The following is a 21,562-nucleotide window of genomic DNA, read 5'->3' on the forward strand; positions in this document are numbered from 1 at the left end:
GTGCTCTTTGGAGGATGACATTGGCAGTATTTACCTTTGGTAGAGAGAGCACAGGAGCACAAAGTTCACCATGGCTCATTCATGCAGCACTAAGCAACATACAGACTTTGCTCTCATTACTAGCTAATACTCTAGTTACGTCACATTTATTTATTTATTACGTTTGTATCCCACCTTTCCTCCAAGGATGTCAAGGTGGTGTACTTGGTTCTTTGTCCTCTCCATTTTATCCCTACAATAACCCTGTGAGGTAGGTTAAACTGAAAGGCTGTGGCTGGCCCAATGTCACCCAGCATGTTTCATGGCTAAGTGGGGATTTAAACCCTGGTCTCCCAAGTCCCAGTCCAACACTCTAATCACTACACCACTCTGGCTCACATATATCTCACTGCTATGGCTTTTTTTCAAAGTTAGCTGAATCGAAACATGTGGAAGTGTGTTAAAAGTTGTTATGGTTTGTAGTCAGTTCTAAATGACAGGTTTCATAAGAGACCTAGAATGGGAGTGGGTGATTATAATCTCCCATCCTCTTTCTGACTCCTCTGGAGTGTACTGACTGAGGGCAGTGCTTTTAGGTGGTGCATGCACTGGCTACTGCTGGGTCATAATAGTCTGCCTCCTAGAAGGGGTAGACTCAGCAACAGTCCAAGTGGAAAAGTAGAATCCTCCTCCTCTCTTCTCTCCTTCCTCCCAGTGGAGGGATAGCAGGGCTTTTCTGTGATAGCAGGCAGCAAAAAATAGCATTTGCAGGGCCACTACATGTTAGGATAGATAATGCCTTCCTCTTCTATCTCTAGTGCATCTGCAGGTGGTACTTATGCTGTAGATAATTTGGATCTATAGTGGTGAGACATCCTTTTGGAGAAAAAGCTGAATGGTGGGAAAAATTGGGGGCAAATTTTTGATTTGGGCAGGGCTGGGGATGGTATGTGCAGTATCCTAAAGTATTTTTTACTGTCATGCATACAGCTATGTTTGGTAGGAAGAGTTTATAATGGGATTTCCTAAATGCATCAGGTCAGAATTGCTGACCAGCTGCAGGTATGTCTGGAAGAGCCAGATTTTCTAGATCTGTTCCAGTCTGCTTTTAGGCTCAGTTTCTGCACTGAAACACTCTCAGTGGCCCTGATTGATGACCTCTATCAGGAAAGACATGGGCAATGTGACCCTGTTGGCTTTCTTTGACCGCTAAGTGGTTTTTGACACTATTGCCAGTGGAAAGGCTGAATGAAGTGGGAGTTGGATATGCTGTATTACAGTGATTCTGCTCCTACCTGCAGGGCCACTGCAAGCAAAGTAGTATTAGGAGATTGTTGCTCAGCTCCTTGGCTTTGGGGCTGTAGGATCCCATAAGGGTCCATTCTGTCTCCTGTGCTCTTTAACACCTATATGAAACTGTTGCTGATGACACACAGCTCTAAATCTCCATTCCATCAGAATTGGAAGAGGCTGTGAAAGTGTTGGGCAGGTGTCTGGAGGCAGTGGTGGATGGGGGCTAATAAACTGAGGTTGAATCCTGATAAGACAGAAGTGTTGTGGGTGGGTGGTTCCCATGTCTGGGAATTATATGGCCACTTCTGGAAGGAGTTGTACTCTCCCTGAAGGAGCAGGTTCATAGTCTGGGAGTACTCCTGGATTCCAGCTTGTCACAGTAGGTAGGAGTGTTTATGCCCAACTTAGGCTGATTTGCTGTGATAGCCTAGCCATAGTTGTCCATGCTCTGGTGACTTCCTGTCTGGACTCCTGTCATGCGCTCTGTGCCCTTGAAGTATGTCCAGAGGCTGGAGTTAGTGTACAATGCAGCTGCTAGGCTGGTAAGTGGGACAATCCAATGGGGCCCAATTCAGGGTGTTAGTACTAGCATATAAAGCCCTAAAATGGCTTGGGATCCAAGTACCTAATAGAGCACTTTGCCCAGTATCGGCCATCTTGAACCCTACAGGGTCAGGCAAGGCAAGGCCTTGTTGCTGGTGCCACATCTGGGGGCTGCCTATTTGACATTGGCCAGTGACAGAGCCTTTTCAAAATGGCTTTAACAAACACTGGAAAAAAATGGCTCCCCATTTATGGAATGCCTTACCTAGTGAGTTGCATCTGCCTCCATCATTATAGTAGGGCCCCACTCATACGGCAGGTTCTGTTCCAGGCCCCTGCTGAAAAGCGGGGCCCTATTCAGTTGTAGCGCAGGAGCTCCCCCCCTCCAGCTGACAGTGATCAGCTGTAGCGCACGAGCTCCCCATGCTACAGCTGATCGCGCGCTACAACTGATGAGCTGTGGCATGGGCAGGTCCAGCCGCTGCGCTCTAGCTGACAGCGATCAGCTGGAGTCGAGCTCCCATGCTACAGCTGGCTAGAGCTCCCCGCGCTACAGCTGATCGCCCCGCTGGCACCACCATATTAGTGGAACACAGAAAAGTGGGGCACCGACAAGTGGGGCCCTACTGTATTGACTTTTACGAGCAATTTGAAAACATTCCTCTTTACGCAAGCATTTGATGGCTGAAGGAGACTATTCCTGGCAACCCGGAGATCACTGAATGAAAGAATGTTTTATCTGTAACACTTTTACAGAAAAAACACTGTATTTTTAGAATGTTTTTGAAAGTTTGTAGAATGCTTTTCCCCCAGTGTTTGTTAAAACTGTTTTGTTGATGTGTTTGTCACCCTGGGCTTATATATATTTGATAAATAAAATACTTTTCTAACTTTGCTAGCTCAAGTGACAGGATTCATTTGTAATATTATCTTATAGTAACAACAACTTTCTGTACAGATGTTGTATTGTGAATGTGACTGAGATAAGGCAATGATACCTTCCTCGTTCCTAAGGAGTTGGGTGACTCGGTAATTTCACACAAACACATAATAGTTACACATTTTACATTGTCTTTCTCCTGCAGCATTAGAAAATGCTATCATATTTTGTGCATCATATAGTATAGATATTTTCATATGTCAGCACTGTAATTATGTAACAAGTTTGGCAACAGTGAATGCTGCAAATACTAACTGAAGGCAAGATGGGCATTACGCTACTTAAAGGAAAGATGAATCCATTGATATACACAGGAAATAACGTAATAAATTATGTCTGAGAGTTTGAGTGGGGAGACTTAAGTTTCTGGTAAAAAAAATAGCAATAAATTCAAACCGTAGATTAGACAGTTTTGCTCACATCTAGTGTTTTGAGTAAAATTTCGGGCAGTGGAATGCTGAATCTATCACGCTTTGGTGAGATCCAGCTTCCTGCCACCTTCTGCAAATAGAAACCACTTTCACTTGCATAGACAGGCAAAGTTTCCTTCCAGCAACAGCCCATATACTTTATGGGTTGCTAGCCTAGAGGGTCCTATGAGGAGGAGGCTTTTCCGTCATTTGGAGGGTGGATTTTACAAACCCATGAGATCAAGTAGAGCATCTGCAAGTATTTGTTTGATTTCTTGGAGGGGGATTTTAATGTAGATTTTTAGCATTTTTTTATGGATAGGTGGAAAGTATATATTGTAAACAGACAGACATACAAACGCACTTATTTACAGGCAGTGGATTAAGGGTAGGGTAGAATATGTTTTATTTAACGGTAATTTAAGAACATTGTCAGAGCAAACTGCACAGAAATACCAAATTACTAGCATAGTTGCATATTCAATAAATACATTTTGATTTCACACTTTATTGTAATTATAGCTAATTAGAAGTAAGACGTCCTGAGGTTTAGCTTTTATATAGGGAATCTTTGGAAAATATAAATTTCTTACTGTGCAAGTTTTCACTTGGTGTTAAAAGGGTAACTTAAGACAGAGATATGTTTATAATAAGTAGTATAATCCTAGAAAAAATCTGTATGATTTATTTTTGTGGTGTTGAAGAGACTGGACTTCAAGAATACAACCTATTCAGAATTTCAACCTAGTTTTGTGCCCTTGGCATTTCTCATTAAAACTCTGAATATAGTCTTTGTTTTTTTACTTTTTGTAGACGTCATGAATCTGATCATACTAATATGTTATGAAGACATAGCTGTTAAAAGCAATTTTCTAGTTTGCCATAAAATATTCAAGACAATACAGGCTTTTTCTGTTTGGCTGACATGTTCATTAAGTAGAGAAAGTTTTATTGTTTCCCAAAGAGTACTGTGGGTCAGATGCACTCATTGCTTCTGTTTGGAACTCATGGCATGTCTGATAATTTTTTTGTGACTGAAATAGTATGAGTCATGTTTGACGCACCAGTCTGTGAATACAGTGAATGGGAATTATGTTGATGATCTCTGCAGCTGGCATACTTTTCTAATACTGAAAGCATTTGAGGTAGATCTTGTTTATAACAACTAAATAGGTAAAATATGCAGGTTTTCTTTAGAAATGGCTCTTCCACAGTGTAATAAAACTGTTTTTCAAGCCAAATTTGAGAAATATGCATTATATTCAAGGAGATGTCCCTGGGACTTGTGGGTCCTAATCTAGAGAAAGGTAATAATGCTTGGTTCCTGGTGAAATCAATAGGAGATTGAGTCCTATTCCTTTCATTGGGTTTAGGCTATGATAAAAAACGTATACATCGTTATGTTGCTGAAAGTATTTCAAGAGTTAATTTCAGTTAGAAATATAGGATAAAAAGAAATAAAATACAAAACTGTGCTTCCAGTTCTTGCAAGTTTACATGTCATCATAGACCTGTGTACTGAGTTATCATGATGATATGTATATGACTTTTAATCTCATAGGGGCCGTAGGAGTTTAATAAATGTTAGTGGTGACCCAATGTTGTTTTAAAATAGATTTACTATTCTGTAACGGATGTTGTTTTCTGGAAACCATTCTATTGTATAACCTTTATAAGCCACCCATCCCAAACTCTTAGAGTATGTAACCAAATCAACCCCCACCCCCAACCAAAATAAAATATCATGCACATGGTTAGGTGTTAACAATTTTTGGCGTGACCTTGTTAATCAAGCAAAAAATTGGAGTTGCCAGCCCTTCAAATGCTGTCATTTCCATAGGAAAGCTACGTAGGAGAGGTAATGTGCACTGTTAGCTGCTGTTTTCCAAAGATGCAGGGAGTGGCTTTGGGCAGCGATACATAATGCTTCCTATTCCATTTGGTTTTTCCAAGGAGAAAGGACAGGTGGGGAACCAAGTGTGCACTGTGGGGCACTGTTGCCTGAAGGTGGATGGTATGCATTTAGGCAGTGATGCCCAGCCCTCCCAGCCTCCACATACCTATCTTTCCTCTCTGGATCAGGCAAGTCTGGGTGGATGGTTTGCACTGCTAGACTGTATGACTGAAGTTCTGCAGGTGCCCCTCCTCTTCAACTGCCAAGCCCTACCTAGCCTTTTGTCCCAATTTTGGAGCTGGGAAGGTGGCAGGAATTGTTGTGCAACTGCTTCAAAGCTGGAGGAGGGACTGAAATCTGCTGATCATGAGTGCCAGAGGGCTGTGCTTCACTTATTGTGGCAAGTATGGCAACTATGGTATTTGTTAAAGCCTGTTAATTAATTTGTAAAAATTGATCTGTAAATTTAAAAAAGGAAACTGAAAAAAGCAGTCCTTCCAAAACAGCTTGAGGAGGACTGAGCGTTGTTTATTCCCTAAAAGAGCCACAGAATGAAAATTAGGACGGGGACTTCTCTGCCTGTGGGCGTAACAACTTACATAGATTAAGTCAGGGGATGATGATGATGTCTTCATTTCTCAATTTGCCCCCCCCCCCGATGAAAGAATCCTGGGAAGATTGCTGGAAATATACATCATCTAATATTAAGTAATCATTGCCCCCCCCAAACAATTTAAGCTGCAAGGGGGTAGAGCCCCGAACATTTCAAAGCAGGGGTAGCCATTGTGATGCCCTCCTGATGTTGTCGGACTCCCAACATGGCTAATGGTCATGGGTGACGGGAGTTGTAGCCCAGAACAGGCACTGAGGTGGCGAATTCTATTTTAAAGTATGCCCCCCAATGCTCCCCAGCCCCCAAATGTGTATTAAAAGTGTGAATTTTCTTCACATTTAGCCATCTTAATTCTGAGCACTAAGGGCCATTCCAAACCTGCAGGTCTTGAGCACTTCGTAAGTGCCCAAACTTAGCAGATTTTTCTTGTCTCTTGCGTGCTCTGCTTCTTGAATAGTATTTACCTGGAAGTAGAGAGGTTAGGAATTTCCCACCCCTCCTCTTTTGTCCTGTTTCTTTCCCACTGTGGTGTTTAGTAGGTTCTTATTTGCAATTCTATATTTACATCTTGCTTTTCAGACAAATATTGTCTCCCCAAACAGAAAAAAATAGAGAGGCCTGGCCATCAGGCTTACAAATGAAACAGTCAAGACTCCTAAGGGAAGACTTGTAATTGATTATAAAGAACTTTTAGCTAATTAACCATCTACTTTCTAATTGATTCATTCACATTTAATTTGTATATTATTAAAACATCAACACCATAGTCATATGTTGAAGGAATTGTGAGACCTTTTGTTAAATTGTAAGTTACTTGTCATTCAAGGAAGGAAATACTATTTTTTTTTCTTTTCTCATTCCTTATTTTACTTATTTTTATCTGGAAGCCGCCTTGAGTTCCAGTTTGGAAAAAGGGCGGGGTATAAATAAAGAAAATAAATAAATAAATAAATTCCTTATTAAAGAATTATGGGTAGCACCAAAATAGCTTTTCAAAAAATATTTTTTGTCTCAGTCTTGCTGATTTAAACTGACTAAAGCAGGGGTAGCCAATGTGGTGCCCTTCACATCATCCCTGGCCATTTTCATTCTGGGTGAGGCTGATGGGAGTTAGTAACTGGAGGGCACCGTGTTGGGTATCCCTGGACTAAAGGCTAAAATCATAGAACCATACAGTTTCTCATTCTGCCAAGGTCCTTTTTGAATACACCCACCCTGTCTTGTGATGTTTTAGCGATGCTTTTCTGAGGTGTTAGTTACCCTCCCAGATTTGCTGCACCCACAACTTTGATAAGGGCACCCTCCACCAAGTTATTGAAAAAATACACTGGGCCCTGCTGCACTCTATTAAAAAACTCCCTCTAGTTTGTTGAGGAATCTTTGAGTGTACTCTGAATGCTGTTTTCTTCCAACCAGCTGTGAATCCGCCTGACAGAATTATTATCTCCAGTTATGTTTAACCAGTTTGCTGTCCAAAATATGCAGAATGCTGCCAAATGCTGTGCTAAAATACAGATAAATTATTCCTATAACATTCCCACAATCCACTAAGCAGATAGCACAATAAAAAAGAGTGATGAGATTAATTTGGCATGATTTATTCTTTAAAAATCCATGTTGGCTTCTACTAATCACTGCATTGTTATCAAGGAAACAATGTAGGACTTCGACTTTGAAAAAGCTTTCATCAAAGTACCCCACCAAAGATTCCTTAGTGAGCTTTAGCAGTCATGGGATAAGATGAGAGGTTCTATTGCACATCATGAACTGGTTAAGCAACAGGAAGCAGAGAGTAGGAATAAATGGGCAGTTCTCCCAATGGAGGCATTTTGAAGCGGAGTCCCTCAAGGATCTGTACTGGGACCTATGCTTTTAAACTGATTTATAAATGATTTAGAGTTATGGGTGAGCAGTGAGGTGGTCACATTTGCTGATGATACGAAATTGTTCAGGATGGTTAAAACAGAAAGGGATTTTGAAGAGTTCCGAAAGGATCTATCCAAACTGAGTGAATGGGCAGTAAAATGGCAAATGCAATTAATTGTAAACAAATGTAAAGTGATGCATGTTGGGGCAAAAAAGCCTAATTTCTCATATATACTCATGGGGTCTGAACTGGCACTGTCTGACTGGGAAAAAGACCTTGGGGTTGCAGCAGGTAGCTCGATGAAGATGTTGACCCAGTGTGAGGCAGCTGTGAAGAAGGCAAATTCCATGCTAAGGATCATTAAGAAAGGAATTGAAAGTAAAACTGCTGCTATGGTGCAACCATACTAGGAGCACTTTGTACAGGTCTCATCGCCTCACCTCAAAAAGAATATTTTAGAGCTGGAAAAGGTTCAGTAAATCGGCAACCAAAATGATCAGGGAGATGGAGTAACTCTCCTTCGAGGAAAGATTTCAACGTTTGGGGCTTTTTAGGTTAGAGAAAAGGCAAGGAAGAACAGACATAATAGGAGTGTATAAAATTATGTATGGTGTAGAGAAAGTGGATAGTTTTTCTCTTCTCTCATAACACTAAAACCCAGGGACAGTCAGTGAAGCTGAATGTTGGTAGATTCAGGACAGACGAAATAAAGTACTTCTCCCCATAGCACATAGTTAAGCTATGGAATTTACTCCCACATGAGGCAATGGTGGCTGCTAACTTGGATGGCTTTAAAAGAAGATTAGCCAAAGGATAAGGCTATCCGTAGCCACTAACCATGAAGGCTATGCTCTACCTTCACTGTGGAAGGCAGTATGCTTCTGGATAACAGTTGCTGGAAACCACAGGAGGGGAGAATGCTGTTGTGCTTAGGTCCTGCTTGCAGGCTTCCCATGGGCATCTGGTCAGCCACTGTGAGAACAGATGCTGGACTAGATGGGGCATTGGTCTGATCTGCTAGCCTCTTATGTTCTTAAGATTATTACACATTTATTCCTTTTATATAGTATACTCTAGGATCTTCTGTTCCCTTTTCTTCTCTGGTATCAAAATCAGACTGGCCAGTCTATAGTTTCCTGTATCCTGATTTCCCCTGTTTGAAAATTGGATGTTTCCCATCTTCAGTCTTGTAGAACCTTTCTCTTACTATTTATTGTGGGTTTCACTAGGCACTTTCACAACTTGTCTAGTTTCTCCTGTAGCACTTAAGTCCCTGTCTTTAGTGCTTTCTTTTTGGTCTATTGCCTGCATTCTCCATAGGGATTAGTTTAAACCCTCTTGATGGGGTTTACTATGCTTCTGCCAAAGACATTTTCCCTAGTCCTTGTGGGTTGCAGCCTTTGTGCTGTCATAGTCCTTTGAGGAAGGTTAAACCATGGTCGAACGTCTCTCATCAAAACCATCTGTGTAGCCAGTTATTCACCTGTAGTATTTTCTCTTTGTACTTCTTGATCATTTACAGGAAAAATTGCTAAGAACCTGAGCCTCAAGGTCTTTCACTTGCCTTTTACCTTACTACACTTTGTAGTAAAGTGTGATGCACTCATAGTTGAGCTGGTGCTGGCTTCATAAGTCTTGGAAAGTTGTCAGTCACATGCTGGATCTGCATACCTTGGAGATAGCAAATTTACAACTTAACATGTCTAGTTACCACGCAGCTCTTGAGTAGGGAGTCTCCAGTGACCATCACCATCCTAAACTACCATCTGCAGATTCTGCCTTGAAGCCTTTTGAGCAACTCTTATTGGCAAAACACTGAAAGCAAATTCTTAGTTCTGTTGGTTCAACGTGCCTTCTGATCCTCCTAGAAAGTCTCTTCCTGCTTTTGTCCTAATGTCCCCTTTTCCTGTTCAAGAATGTCTCATCTTCTCTAATGAGGTAAAATGTAGGCAGGAGTGGAGAACCTTTGGTCCACCAGATGTTGCTAAACTACAACTTGCATCATTCCTGGCTATTGGCCATGCTTGCAAGGCCAATGAGAGTTGGAGTTCAGCAATATCTGAAAAGTCAAAGGTTTCCCACACTTGATGTAGAAGCTCACTTCTGCTGGCCTAGTTGCTCTTCCAATAAATTAACCAGCTTAACAGTTGCTCCCGTACGATCTTCGGCATGCCCCTTCCCTGAATGTATTCCGCAAAGCCTTGAAGACCTGGCTTTTCAGACAGGCCTTCGGGACTTCTGGGGAGGGTTAATTTTCAGGACTAATTGCCTATTACTCTGAACTGTTATCATTCCTATTTATAGTTTCCTTGTTATATTGTATTTTATGTGTATTTTATTGTGCTGCATTTACTGCAACTGATTTGTACGTCGCCTAGAGTGGCCATTGGCCAGAGAGGCGACACATAAATTAAATTATTATTATTATTATTATTCACAAGTCAGTATGATGCTTTCAGGCCAGACCATAAATGGCACACGTTTCAGATTGCTACCACAGAGAAGTCGCTGCCCATCTTCTTAGCTTTTTTGTTCTAGCTTCCATCTCTACTGATGGCATGCTCTTTGCGTCTGCCTTCCTGGAATTTTTCCATCACTTGTTGCTTAATGTTTGCCTGAGTTTCATTGATGAACTGCTGCTTAGGGGATGATTTGGCAGCCTCTGATGCAGATTGTGGGGTGGTAAGAAACCCAAGTCCCTATCATCTCATAGTGATCTCTGGTGCATTGAGCAAAGGCTATTGGAGGAGTTGCTACCTTACCATCAAGCCTAAAATATCTTAACAATATTTTAAAAAAATCCAAGTTGCCTGAGAAAGATTCTGCTGTTGTCAATGGCATACCTGATCACATCTGTCCTGTTGGTAAGTGGGGCAGCACAATGAGATCACATGCCAGTGGTATTAAAAGCACTGCACCGGGTGCTAGTGAGCTATCACGCCCAATTCAAGATGTTGGTACTACTGTACAAGGCCCTAAACAGTTTGGGATCCAAGTACTTAAAAATTGCTTCCCCCAATGTCAGCCATCTCAGGCCTTGTGATCAGTAGGGGAAGCCCTGCTGATGCCAATAGCTATTGTTCAAGGGGTGGTGATCTGTGGCAGGGCTTTATCATTGGCAGTCTCTTGGAAATAGAACTCTCTCCATAACGATGTACCTTGTCCCTGTCATTATCATACTGATATTTTTTTAACAAATTCTGTTTACCGAGGTGTTTGATAATTGTTTTAGCAGCTTTGAAATTATTTTTGAAGAAATACATTTTACTTGAAATTACATTTTAATTGAAATACATTTTAATTACTTAAATATTGCATTTTAACAGAGATGATGTTGTATAGCCACCCACGGCTCCTTTGGGAGGAAGGATGGGATAAAAATCAAACAAACAAATGCATGCATAATGGAGATGAACTGACCTTTCTTTTTGGGTTTTGCAGTTGACGTGACCACAACACTGCCTTTGCAAGTTGCACCATCTGTAGTCCCTATGGATCTCCGCTTGGACCATCAATTCTCTATGCCAGTGGCAGAGCCTACCTTACGTGAACAGCAGCTCCAGCAGGAACTGTTGGCCCTCAAACAAAAACAACAGATCCAGAGACAGATCCTCATAGCAGAATTTCAAAGACAACATGAACAACTCTCTCGTCAGCATGAAGCTCAACTACATGAACATATAAAGGTGAGTGGTGCAAATTAAGTTTCAGTTGCACACGAAGATTGCTTTCAGTATTGGAACAAAGACTTTTTATTGTATATAGCAACTGAAAAGGAAAATAATAATACCAATGCTGCCACCCTGGGCTCCCTTTGGGAGGGAGTGTGGGATATAAATAAAATAAATAAATAGTTAATGCAGTATATAAATTGGCTAAACAAATAAAATAAAGATATCCATCTTGCAGTGCTAGTCATTGACCTGGTTCATACATCACAGTAAGCCAGAATATGATTTACCATGACAGCTTGAATGTGCTGGCTCCCGGCAAGGAGCTCACACCAGCTTTGCTCTTCCCCTGGCTTTTAGGTCAGTGCAGGCCAGCAGCTAAGCCAAGGTTTGTCTTAGCATGTTATCCAAACTTGGGATAACAGTTAAGATCACCTCCTTAACCACAATCTGTAGCGAAGGTTTATCCTATGTTACAGATTGTAGTTAAAGAGGAGACATCTTAATCCCCATTCAGAGCTTGGACAACATGTTAAGCTGAGCCTGGCCTTAGCTGCTGCACCCTTCTGTGTTAAAAAGGCCGGGGAGGACCAAAGCAGCTGTGATCTCCTTGGGAGCCAGCACATTTGCACTAAGCCATGGTTTGCCTTAGCATGGCATGTGAACAAGGCCATTGGCAGCTACGTCTGCCTGAGCAAGTCTCTTCAAACCTGCAGGCTGGTTGGCTTGTTGGAAGCTTATGCTAAGATAGTCTGATGTTCATTTGTGACTTGCTCCACCTCCAGCAGACCACCTCTGTGCAAGTGATCTGAGATAAGCAGAGTAAAATACAACCTCAGTTAATATTGGCTTTGGCGCATGTTGTGTTGAAAGAGATTGGACCCTAGCAATTGAGTATTCCAAAACTGTTAGTACTTGTTGCTTAATTTTTAAAATGCAGGGCTCAAGCTTGCCTAAGAATTCCAGCCTTCTGCCTTAGGAGCCATTTACTCCTAATCAGAGATGTGTGAAGACTTAGCAGTGAGAGAGACACAGTACATGGTCACAGGAACTTAGTTTTTACCATGTTGCGTGTCTGAGGGCTAATCTGGGGTGATAGGTCCCTGGGCTGCCAGGATCCAGAGACTACCCTGGGTGACACCCATATACTTGTCACGAACAAAACTGCTCTGGAGTGACTTAAAGCACAAAAGCAATAGTAGTCCGACTAGTTTTTATCCAGTGCCTAATCTAGGAACCTACTAACACACCAGCAGCAGCTCATTCCTTTAGTCTAAAGCCAGTTGTAAAGAGGTTCCATGCAGTTGTAGAACTGACATACACAACCCCTTCTTTATTCCAGGTGGCTTTCTACTGTACTGTTTTCCCCAGTAACAACATATATTGTAGAACTTAATCGTTAAACGAACAGGAGTCTATCCACTCTAGGTTTGGGCTTTCAAGAAACAGGTTGAAGGTGTTCTGATATACACAGATCAATTATTATTTATTAGAAATATTTACATCCCATTTTATAGCTCTGAGATGCTCTCAGAGTGATTTACAAAAAAATTCTCAAAATAAAAATGATACCCAAGTTTGGTATCGGGCACAGATACCTCTGTGGTGCTAGGATTATTAAAGTGACATTTCCTGCCCTGATCTTTGGTCTTTCTTGGGATTGTCTTCTTAAGCAAGGGAGTGTGACTGAGCAGCTGGATCTCACTCAACCCATGATGAACATTCTATACAACTATTTAATTATATAGGATTAAATGCTTCAGATTATGGTTTTGTTTTTAAATGTTTAGTGCCAGCCTACAGGCCTAATCCAGGCCTCCCCATTTGGCCCGCAAGGCCCTTTTGGGCAATCCATGCCCACCTGCCCTGACGTCAGGTGTGGGGCAGGTTATAGTGGGGCTTGGCCTAAAGGAGTAGTGCCTGCAAAACTCCATTGCACAGCACTTAGCAAGCATCCAACAACTAGTTGTCGGGTATTTGGGAAATGCTGTGGAATTGTATTGCAAGCCTTGTGCTCAGCACTTTCCCAGATGGTTGTTGGACATTTGGCAAGTGTTGCACAAAGGATGTTTGGTATATGTGAATCATCTCACTTCATTATGATGTTAGATGATGGATAGATGGGTTGTCCCACCCTCCTATCAAAGTTGGCCTGTAGGGATGGGGGGAGATAAGGATCTGGCCTGGCAGGCCAATAAAGTTTCCTACCCCATATCTAGTGCACAATCGCTAAACTTTAATCTTTGCTAAGCTTCCTCCCTTATTCCCTTGTGTGGAATTTTAGGGTTCTTTTCTTGCTTTTCAGAAGTTATATTCTGACTGTTGCTTAGGAGATGGCAATTTTAAGACACTGAAGGGACAAAGATTGTGTGCATTTACTCCCTACCCACCCTCCCTTTCTTGGCCCAACAGCAACAACAGGAGATTTTGGCAATGAAACATCAGCAGGAGCTCTTGGAACACCAGAGAAAGTTGGAAAAGCATCGGCAGGAGCAAGAGTTAGAGAAGCAGCACAGAGAACAGAAACTGCAGCAACTTAAAAACAAAGAGAAAGGAAAAGAAAGTAAGTGACAGCTGGAAAGATGATGCCAGTGATAAGTACAGTGATACATGAATAATGATGAGGACAACTTTTATTTGATTACTATGTAGATTACAGTAGATTGCAATGCTTATGTCATAGAGATGCTTTCCTCCAAGAAAAGCTCACAGTAACTTTTATGTTGACTGCTGCTATGCTTTTCACCTAAAGAAAGTAAGTAATTTAAAGAAAAGGATATAATAGTTTCAATGTTAAAAGACAGCACATTTGGAAGATCTTCTTATTGCTATCCTAATTTGTCCAAAGGGCACTGGTGTATACAAAGTTGCTACTCTTACAAACTGTTTGGTTTATGAATATTTGTATAGCTATTTACAAAATTAGATGGTGACTTTATATATTTGTATACCTGAATTGTTACAATATGAGTTCTGCTCCCTACCACCACCAGGAGTGTGCATATAGGTGCATATGGCTGTTTGGGATTAAGAGGTCTATGCTCACTGCCGGTGGCTGATGAGAAGGGGTGGCACTTTGGAGCTGGCCTTCTGGTACTGACATTGCTGCCACTTACTAGGACGGTGCAGGGGACTGGATGGCAGTGAGGCCTAGGCATTGTGGGGGCATTGTGGGAGTAGCTCTGCCAGACCTTGCCGCTGCCCCATCATGGAATGTGGCAGTGACACTCCTGATGGATACCTCATCCCTCCCTCCCCCTCCCTTTCTGCTTGAAGCAAGTTACTCAGTGTAGGAGCTCAATTAACTTATATTTTCGTAAAAAGGAAGACTGAATGCTAGGTGGGAATAATGGAGCTGGCCACATAGTGGCCCTGCATGGTGCCTGCTTTCCCGTGCATACATGCCAAGGGGTGTAGGGAGGAGAAAGAGATCTCTTTTTCATCTTTTAGCAATCCCTCTGCACATGTGTGCTGCTTCCATAAGGAACTGGATTAGGTATGCCCTGTTGCATATAGCTAGGTACTTTTGTGCCGCAGCTCCGTATACTCTGTTTTACATTTGACTGTTAGGTCATGTTTACATGTAATCTTTGAGCAGTGGTTGCTGTTACAAAAATGCTTTCTTGGGGTGGCTCCTGCAGTGCATTGCTAATGTAGAACAGCACAAGCCATGGTGTTGCCCCTGATAGAAGTGTTGAACTGGTATGGAAAGTACTCGCATGCTTTGTGATTTTACCTGTGCAACCTGCAAACCAGCCGTGGAGAACTGCCTTTGCAACAGGAAGCATAAAGAAATCTGGAGAATATTTGGAGCAAGTGGTTTATAAATTTTCTAAATAAATCCTTTCTAAATAAAATGTATAGTGGGCCACACTGGGTTGAAAGCACTTGCATTTCCGCTGTTAGTAAGAGCTGATTACTTGAGATTTCAAGGAAAACAAAGACTTCATATGTTCTCAGTTTTGTTTCTAACAGCTGTTAACATTGTTCAAATATACAAGACATACAAAAATTCATTATGTACAATTGATACAGATTAAACTATCATTATATATAAAGAGAGAAGGAGTGCAAACTGGATCATATTAAATATGCTAGGAGTCCATCTTGCAGCATGGTACCACCTATTAGCATTAGGCAGGCACCCTCACTATGCTGTTTTAAAAGCTTTTTTTATTTTAGTAAGTCTATCCAGGCATATAACATGAGTTATGTATATTTGTTTTTAATATTTTCTGATTTTATTTGTGTATTATCGATAGTTGTTAATATTTTTTACGTACACGGCTTAGAGGTGTTTTCATTAAGAATTTTACAATTTTTTAAAAATAAATAAACAGCTGCTCAAAATTTCACAGCTGAGATCTAACTAAGGTTCAGAAGGAAAGATTTGGAATGCAGATAAAAATTGTAGTCAGTGCAAATGGATTTAAACACCAGAGCAGCTCAGAATATATTTCCCAAATGCATGAAAATCTTATTGACTCATTTCAGACATAATGAGAAACTATCATTTGATATTATGAGAATGAGCAATGATAAGAGTCAGGCTCATCTGTTCCCTCAGGTTCTTCCTTAGTGTGTGAGGTGAGGTTAGACGTTTCTGCTTCTGATTTGTGACAAACTATAGTTTTCCATCTTCATCAGAATCTGGCAGGCGATATTGGACTGCTGTGAGACATCCCGTAATTATTATGGGATGGAAAGCAGATGGACTGATTTAAATCAAGGCATTTTGAAACCATGTTTTAAATGAGGAGGTTCTTCAGATGCTATAGGTATCCCTTTATTTAATTGAAGGATTCCTAGCCTGCCCCTCATTAATACTGATACTAGGGCATGGTACAACTCTAAATTAAATCATTAAAAATGGTTTTAAAAAATCTAAAAATGCCAGCAAATAAAGATGACTACAAACAGCTAGAAAGAGAAGGCTAAAACGGCTACTCTTTAAAACCTTGAAAAGTCTGTGTAAACAGATGCATCTTCACTGAGTGCTGAAATAACATCAGCCAAATATGATTCCTCCTGGCAGGGTTGGCCCCAGGCATGCTGGGGCCCTGGCACATGCACGCACGCCCCACCTACCTACCAGGCAGGTGGAGGAGCAGGAGGTTGGGTGGAAGGGCGAGTGAGGGAGCTGGCGGGTGGGCTGGCGAGTGGGTGGGCAGCTCCCTCCCTGCAATCTGCAGTGGAAGGGGACACTACTCCCCCACCATAACAAGGTGCCCTCGGGATGGCGAGTGAACGAGCGGCCAGGAGGAGGGTGAGCGAGGGAGCTGGCGTGGATGAAGGGTGAGCGAGCGGGCACTGGTGGGCCGTTGAGTGGGCGGGCAGCTCCCTCCCTGCGATCCGCAGCAGCCTGCCGTGGAAGGGGAGTGCTACTCTACCACCATAATGAGAGGTCCTCAGGACAGTGGGTGAGCAAGCAAGCAATCGAGTAGGTGGGGGGGAGGGCGAGGGAGCAGGCACAGGCAGGCTGGTGCGCGAGTGGACGGGCCAGTGAGCAGGCGGGCAGCTCCCTCCCTGTGATTCGCGGCAGGGAGTCTGCCACAGAAGGGGAGTGCTACTCCCCCACCGTAATCAGGGGCCTTTCAGTGGGCTGCGGGGCCCTCAGCCAGGGCTCAACCTGGCTGCCCTTTAAAGCCGGCCCTGTCTCCTGGCTTAGCATATGGCACAGCACCTTTAAGAAGATCCAAATCCATTCCTGTAGGGGTCAGGGCTGTCTCTCATTCAGTCAAGCCAGAAGTTGCTAGTTCCTGGGACTGATGAAGATATCCAGCAGCAGCTGAGCATCAGAGCCCAGAGCTTGCAGTTGGAGGGTGGAGGGTTTGGTAGAGAAGGAGCAGAAGCCTGAGGAGCTGCTGTCCCTAGGATCTCCTGGAGTTTCTTCCTCTGTCAATTGGGAGGCAGAGGGGGCATGGAGAAGAGGCTTCCCTGACCCTCCAAACCCTCTGGGGCAAGGATACTGCAGGACTGACCCACTGGGGCTAACCAGGGCTAGCGAAAGTGGGCTAAAAGAGGGGGGCTCGCCCCATCTCCTCAGCCAGAAAAGGCGCGAGCAAGATGTCTCATGGAGTGTGGGTGATCCGCACCAACACCACCAGCAGGGGCACCTCGGGGCCCTCCTCTGCACCGTCTTCTGCCTTCGGGCTGGACTCTGGGTTGCTGGATAGAGGCTTTGCAGGCTCTTACTCAGCCATGCTGAAAGTGGCCCAAATGTTATTGCTGCTGATCGGATTCATCTGCATAAGATCTTCACGGTGGGCAGATCACAGTACATACACCTACCTCAAAATTATCTCCATGTATGATTCTAATTTTCTACATTGTCTATGTCTTCAGAATTTACTGAATGCTGGCCTTCATCAACTGGCCACTTGCAGTCCTTTCTTGGGAACTTCTGAATTGGTAGGATTCCCATGACTCCAGACTGCACCAGGGCCTTTGAAATGTGATGGACTCTACAATCTGCATTTGTAGCTGGAGCAGATGCATGTGTGTTGGCTGAGCTGCTTGACTGCCATGGTGATCCAATTTAGCTATCAGTTTGTAATATGATTTATTCTATATCAACAAAAATTGTTGATTTTTGTCTTATTTGAATTTATTGTTGGCTTTTGTAAACTTGCTTCTGTCCGCACCCCCAGCGCTTTGTATTTGATATTTTGAACGTTCATTGTGAGCCACTTTGGGCACAGCATGCTGTAGAAAGGTGGCATATAAATAAACTCAATCAATCAATCAACCCTAGAGTGTCCTGAAAAGGTCAGCCAGAGGACATCTAGGCCTATCCCTAGTCCCATATCCTGGAGAAATGGGCTGCTGGAAAGCCACAGGACTGCGAAGTGAAGCAGCATTTAGCCCCATCCCACCATTGGCACAGGAAATAGACAGCACTCTGTACCAGCTGTCCCATGAGAGTACAGGCAGAAGGCATTGAAAAGGATTTGTTGTAGAGGTAAATTCATGTATGGGGATTTAGATTTCTGGAGCCTAGGGGAAGGGAGCGAGTAAGGGCTAAAGCGTCAATAAAATCAAACATACTGTACTCTTAATGCTTGTGGTAGTAATTGGGACTCACAGTTGGGCCTAATCCCCCATGGATTCAACATGCCCTTTCCCTAGGAGGGGCTCACAGGTGACATATGGGAAAACCTATTAATTCCTCCCTGCCCTGCTTCTCTCCTCTCCTGTTACTGTCCATATTCTCTGTTACCCTCAAATAAGTACTGTAGCTTTGTGATAACACCAGTATTACTTGATCTGACATTCCCTATACTTTTGCTAAAACATCTATTTGTTTCCCACATACAGTTTTTCACATAGACGTTTAATGAGCTGCAAAGTGTTTTCAGTTTTATCTTACTGTTAATAAGGTGAATGGAGGATTTTATTCTACAAGTTGAATGACAGCAAGTACAAGCACCAGGTGGAAAATGACCCTGCAGAGATTGCTGCAGGCAGTACATGCAGTTTACTGGCATTCTTACAGTTGCATCAGGCTGCATAAATCTGTCCTTCAAGTTCTTAATTCTTAAGTTATCATAAGTTACTTTTCACAATAGGGAATGCTTCCTAAGATAAACTAGTGTGTAGACACATCAGTCTTTTGGATCTCATTTATTGTTTCACTGTCAACATAACTTTCTCCTTCAGTTCAAAACTTTCCTTTGTGTTATCATATTTCATTGGCAGTCTTTCAAGCAAGCTTTTTATTTTTAACAGTGGCTTTTCTATGTGATGAGGTCATTAAATTATCCATCCTTTTTTAAAAAAGAAGACATCCAGGAAGTGAATTACCTTAATCCTAAATTTATTTTCATAATGTTAATCTAGACCAAAATCAACTCTAGTTCCTCAGTATCCCCCAATTTTTCATTACCACCCATATGGGGAAAATACCATCATAATAGACTGTTGCCAATCCTATAGGATGGATTGGCTAAGGCATATATAAGTTTTATTTCCATATGTGCCTAAACTTTATCTGACAATCTCAGGAGATATTGAAGACCCCATAGTCACTCCCTTGATTTTTTTAAAAAAAGTTATTTATCTAAAACAGAATAAACCTTACTTAGGACTGTTTTTGCAAAGGTTTTTTTAAAAAAATGAGTAGTGGCCTTTCTCTTCAGTGAACTTCCAGTGTGTCACACCTGTTATGAAAAGGCAAATTCCACACAAGGGGTCATTAGAAAAGAATCTGAAAATAAGACTACCAATATAATAATGCATTTATTCAAACCTATGGTGTGGCCACACTTGAAATACTGTGTACAGTTCTGATTACCTCACACTCAGAAAGGATATTGTAGAGCTGAAAAAGATTCAGAAAAGGACAACCAAAGTGTTCATGGGGAAGGAACAACTCCCCTATAAGTAAATGCTAAAACATCTGGGGCTTTTTAGTTCAGAGTAAAGGTGAGTAAATGGTGACATGATAGAAGTATATAAAATTATGCATGGCATGGAGAAAGTGGATAGAGAAAGGTTTTTCTCCCTCTCAACAAAATGAACCTGAATGTTGGAAAATTCAGGATATACAAAAGAAAGTCTTCACACAGCACATAGTTAGTGATAGAGGTAGTGATAGCCACCAATTTGGATGGATTTAAAAAAGGATTGGACAGATTCATGCAGGACAAGGATATCAGTGGCTACTAGCAACATTGGCTATGTTCTTTCTCCCCTGTTGGAGGCAGTATGCTTCTGAATACCAGTTGCTGGGAATTGCAAGTGGGGAGAGTTGTTGTTATGGGTTTCCCACGGGCATCTGGTTGGTCATTGTGACAACAGGATACTGGAGTGCTCTCTTTGACCTTCAGAGGCAATGTTTACTTGGATTTATTGTCTCCAAAACCAGGGGAAGTCCCTTCTCAGTTCTTCTGCCTTTGTCCGGAGATACGGGTTTTTATCTGGCCGTGGTTTGTAGAATCTTTGGTTTATTTTTCGTCTAGCCCTTTCTCCTCTCCCTCAGTTTTGGATATGGGCCTCTTTTCCAGACCAGGATGATAAAAAAGAAGTGCAGGAGCAGTCCAAGCTGCTTTGTATCCTGAACTTCCCTATCTGGGAGCTTGAACTTACAGCGCAAAAGAACTTCATGTAGAGGAGGGGGTTTCCCCTACCATTTCCCCTAGCTACATGGTACAGAGGAGTCCCATACAGACATCGAATACCAACCAGACAAAAATGGATCACACTGCAGAACCAAACATAAAAGAGCTTGGGGATTCCAGTCCAGCACCACGCTCGCCCATCACAAGCAGGCACAGCTATTACCTATCCACCGCTCCAGATAGAGCAGTGAAGGAAAAGGTAGCGGGCTCCAGTAGTAACCGCCATGACTCAGATTGCTCCTCCCAACCTTTCATAGTACGTTGGGAGAGGCTCTGTCGACAATTGTGTCAGTGGATCTGCAAAGTGATGGCATAGAATCTGGTCATTTCAATCAGTAAAGAGCTTGGATGAGTCACTAACTTACCTAACAGATGATTTGTGAGGGTAAAATATGGTGGTAGTGTGGGAAAAGCCCCGTATGCCACTCTGAGCTTTTTGGAGGAAAGGCTTTTTTTAAAAAAAAAGTACTTCAAGTATCATTCTAATATTATGGGGTCTTTTAGCACAGGAAACATAATTGGCGCACCCAGTTGTTCAGCCTCTGCTTCAGTCTTGCCTATCCATATTTGGGGAATTCATTGTTGTGAATTCCAAAATGCATACCTCCCTGACTAACGTGCAGTTTGGAATTTAGCTATCCACCAGCTTTTGCACTTCCTGAATATTCTAGTGTAATTCTCAGGTCAAAGAATGTTTCAAATATGTATTTTTAGAAAATTGTAAAAAATGTTTCTATTCATGTAAGTGTTTATTTTTTGCCTTTTTTCTCAGATATATCTTTATCTATGTTTATATAGAAACTGAATAAAGAAAAAATAGAACAGAATTAAATACATATTTTTGAATGCAACCTTTTTGTACTGGTAGAAACCCCCCCCCCCCAACAAAATTTGCAAATTAATGTGAAGATGGTATGGAATGGACTTACGGGTAACTCATGTAAAAGACATTTATTTTTATTTTATTTATTTATAAATATATTTGTATATCGCTATTGCATTTAAAAGCATCAAAATGGTTTACAACAAACAAAAACAAAACAAAGCACCGTACCCTAAAGCCATTACAAATACAATAAAAACAAAGGTCAACTATTGCAAAAAGACATCTTCTTAACTGCCTGCATAAGCCTGGCAGAACAGAAAGATTTTCAGCAGGCATGTTAAAGTTAAAACTGAAGGTGCCTGCTGAATCTGTGTTGGCAGAACATTCCAGAGAACTAGGTGGATTGC

At 42.0% G+C, this 21,562-nt stretch overlaps 1 protein-coding gene across 12 annotated transcripts in view; it reads left to right on the plus strand.

Annotated features, from left to right (window-relative positions):
• Positions 1-21,562, plus strand: part of HDAC4 (histone deacetylase 4) — a 247,008-nt gene that overhangs the window by 73,348 nt on the left and 152,098 nt on the right. For all 12 annotated transcript variants that reach the window (XM_061607760.1, XM_061607759.1, XM_061607767.1 and 9 more), the window contains 2 exons: positions 10,981-11,225; positions 13,623-13,773. In XM_061607760.1, coding sequence (XP_061463744.1) covers positions 10,981-11,225; positions 13,623-13,773 — 396 coding nt within the window. The remainder of the gene's footprint in view (positions 1-10,980; positions 11,226-13,622; positions 13,774-21,562) is intronic.

The sequence above is a fragment of the Rhineura floridana genome, chromosome 2, assembly GCF_030035675.1.
Source record: "Rhineura floridana isolate rRhiFlo1 chromosome 2, rRhiFlo1.hap2, whole genome shotgun sequence".
Classification (NCBI taxonomy): domain Eukaryota; kingdom Metazoa; phylum Chordata; class Lepidosauria; order Squamata; family Rhineuridae; genus Rhineura; species Rhineura floridana.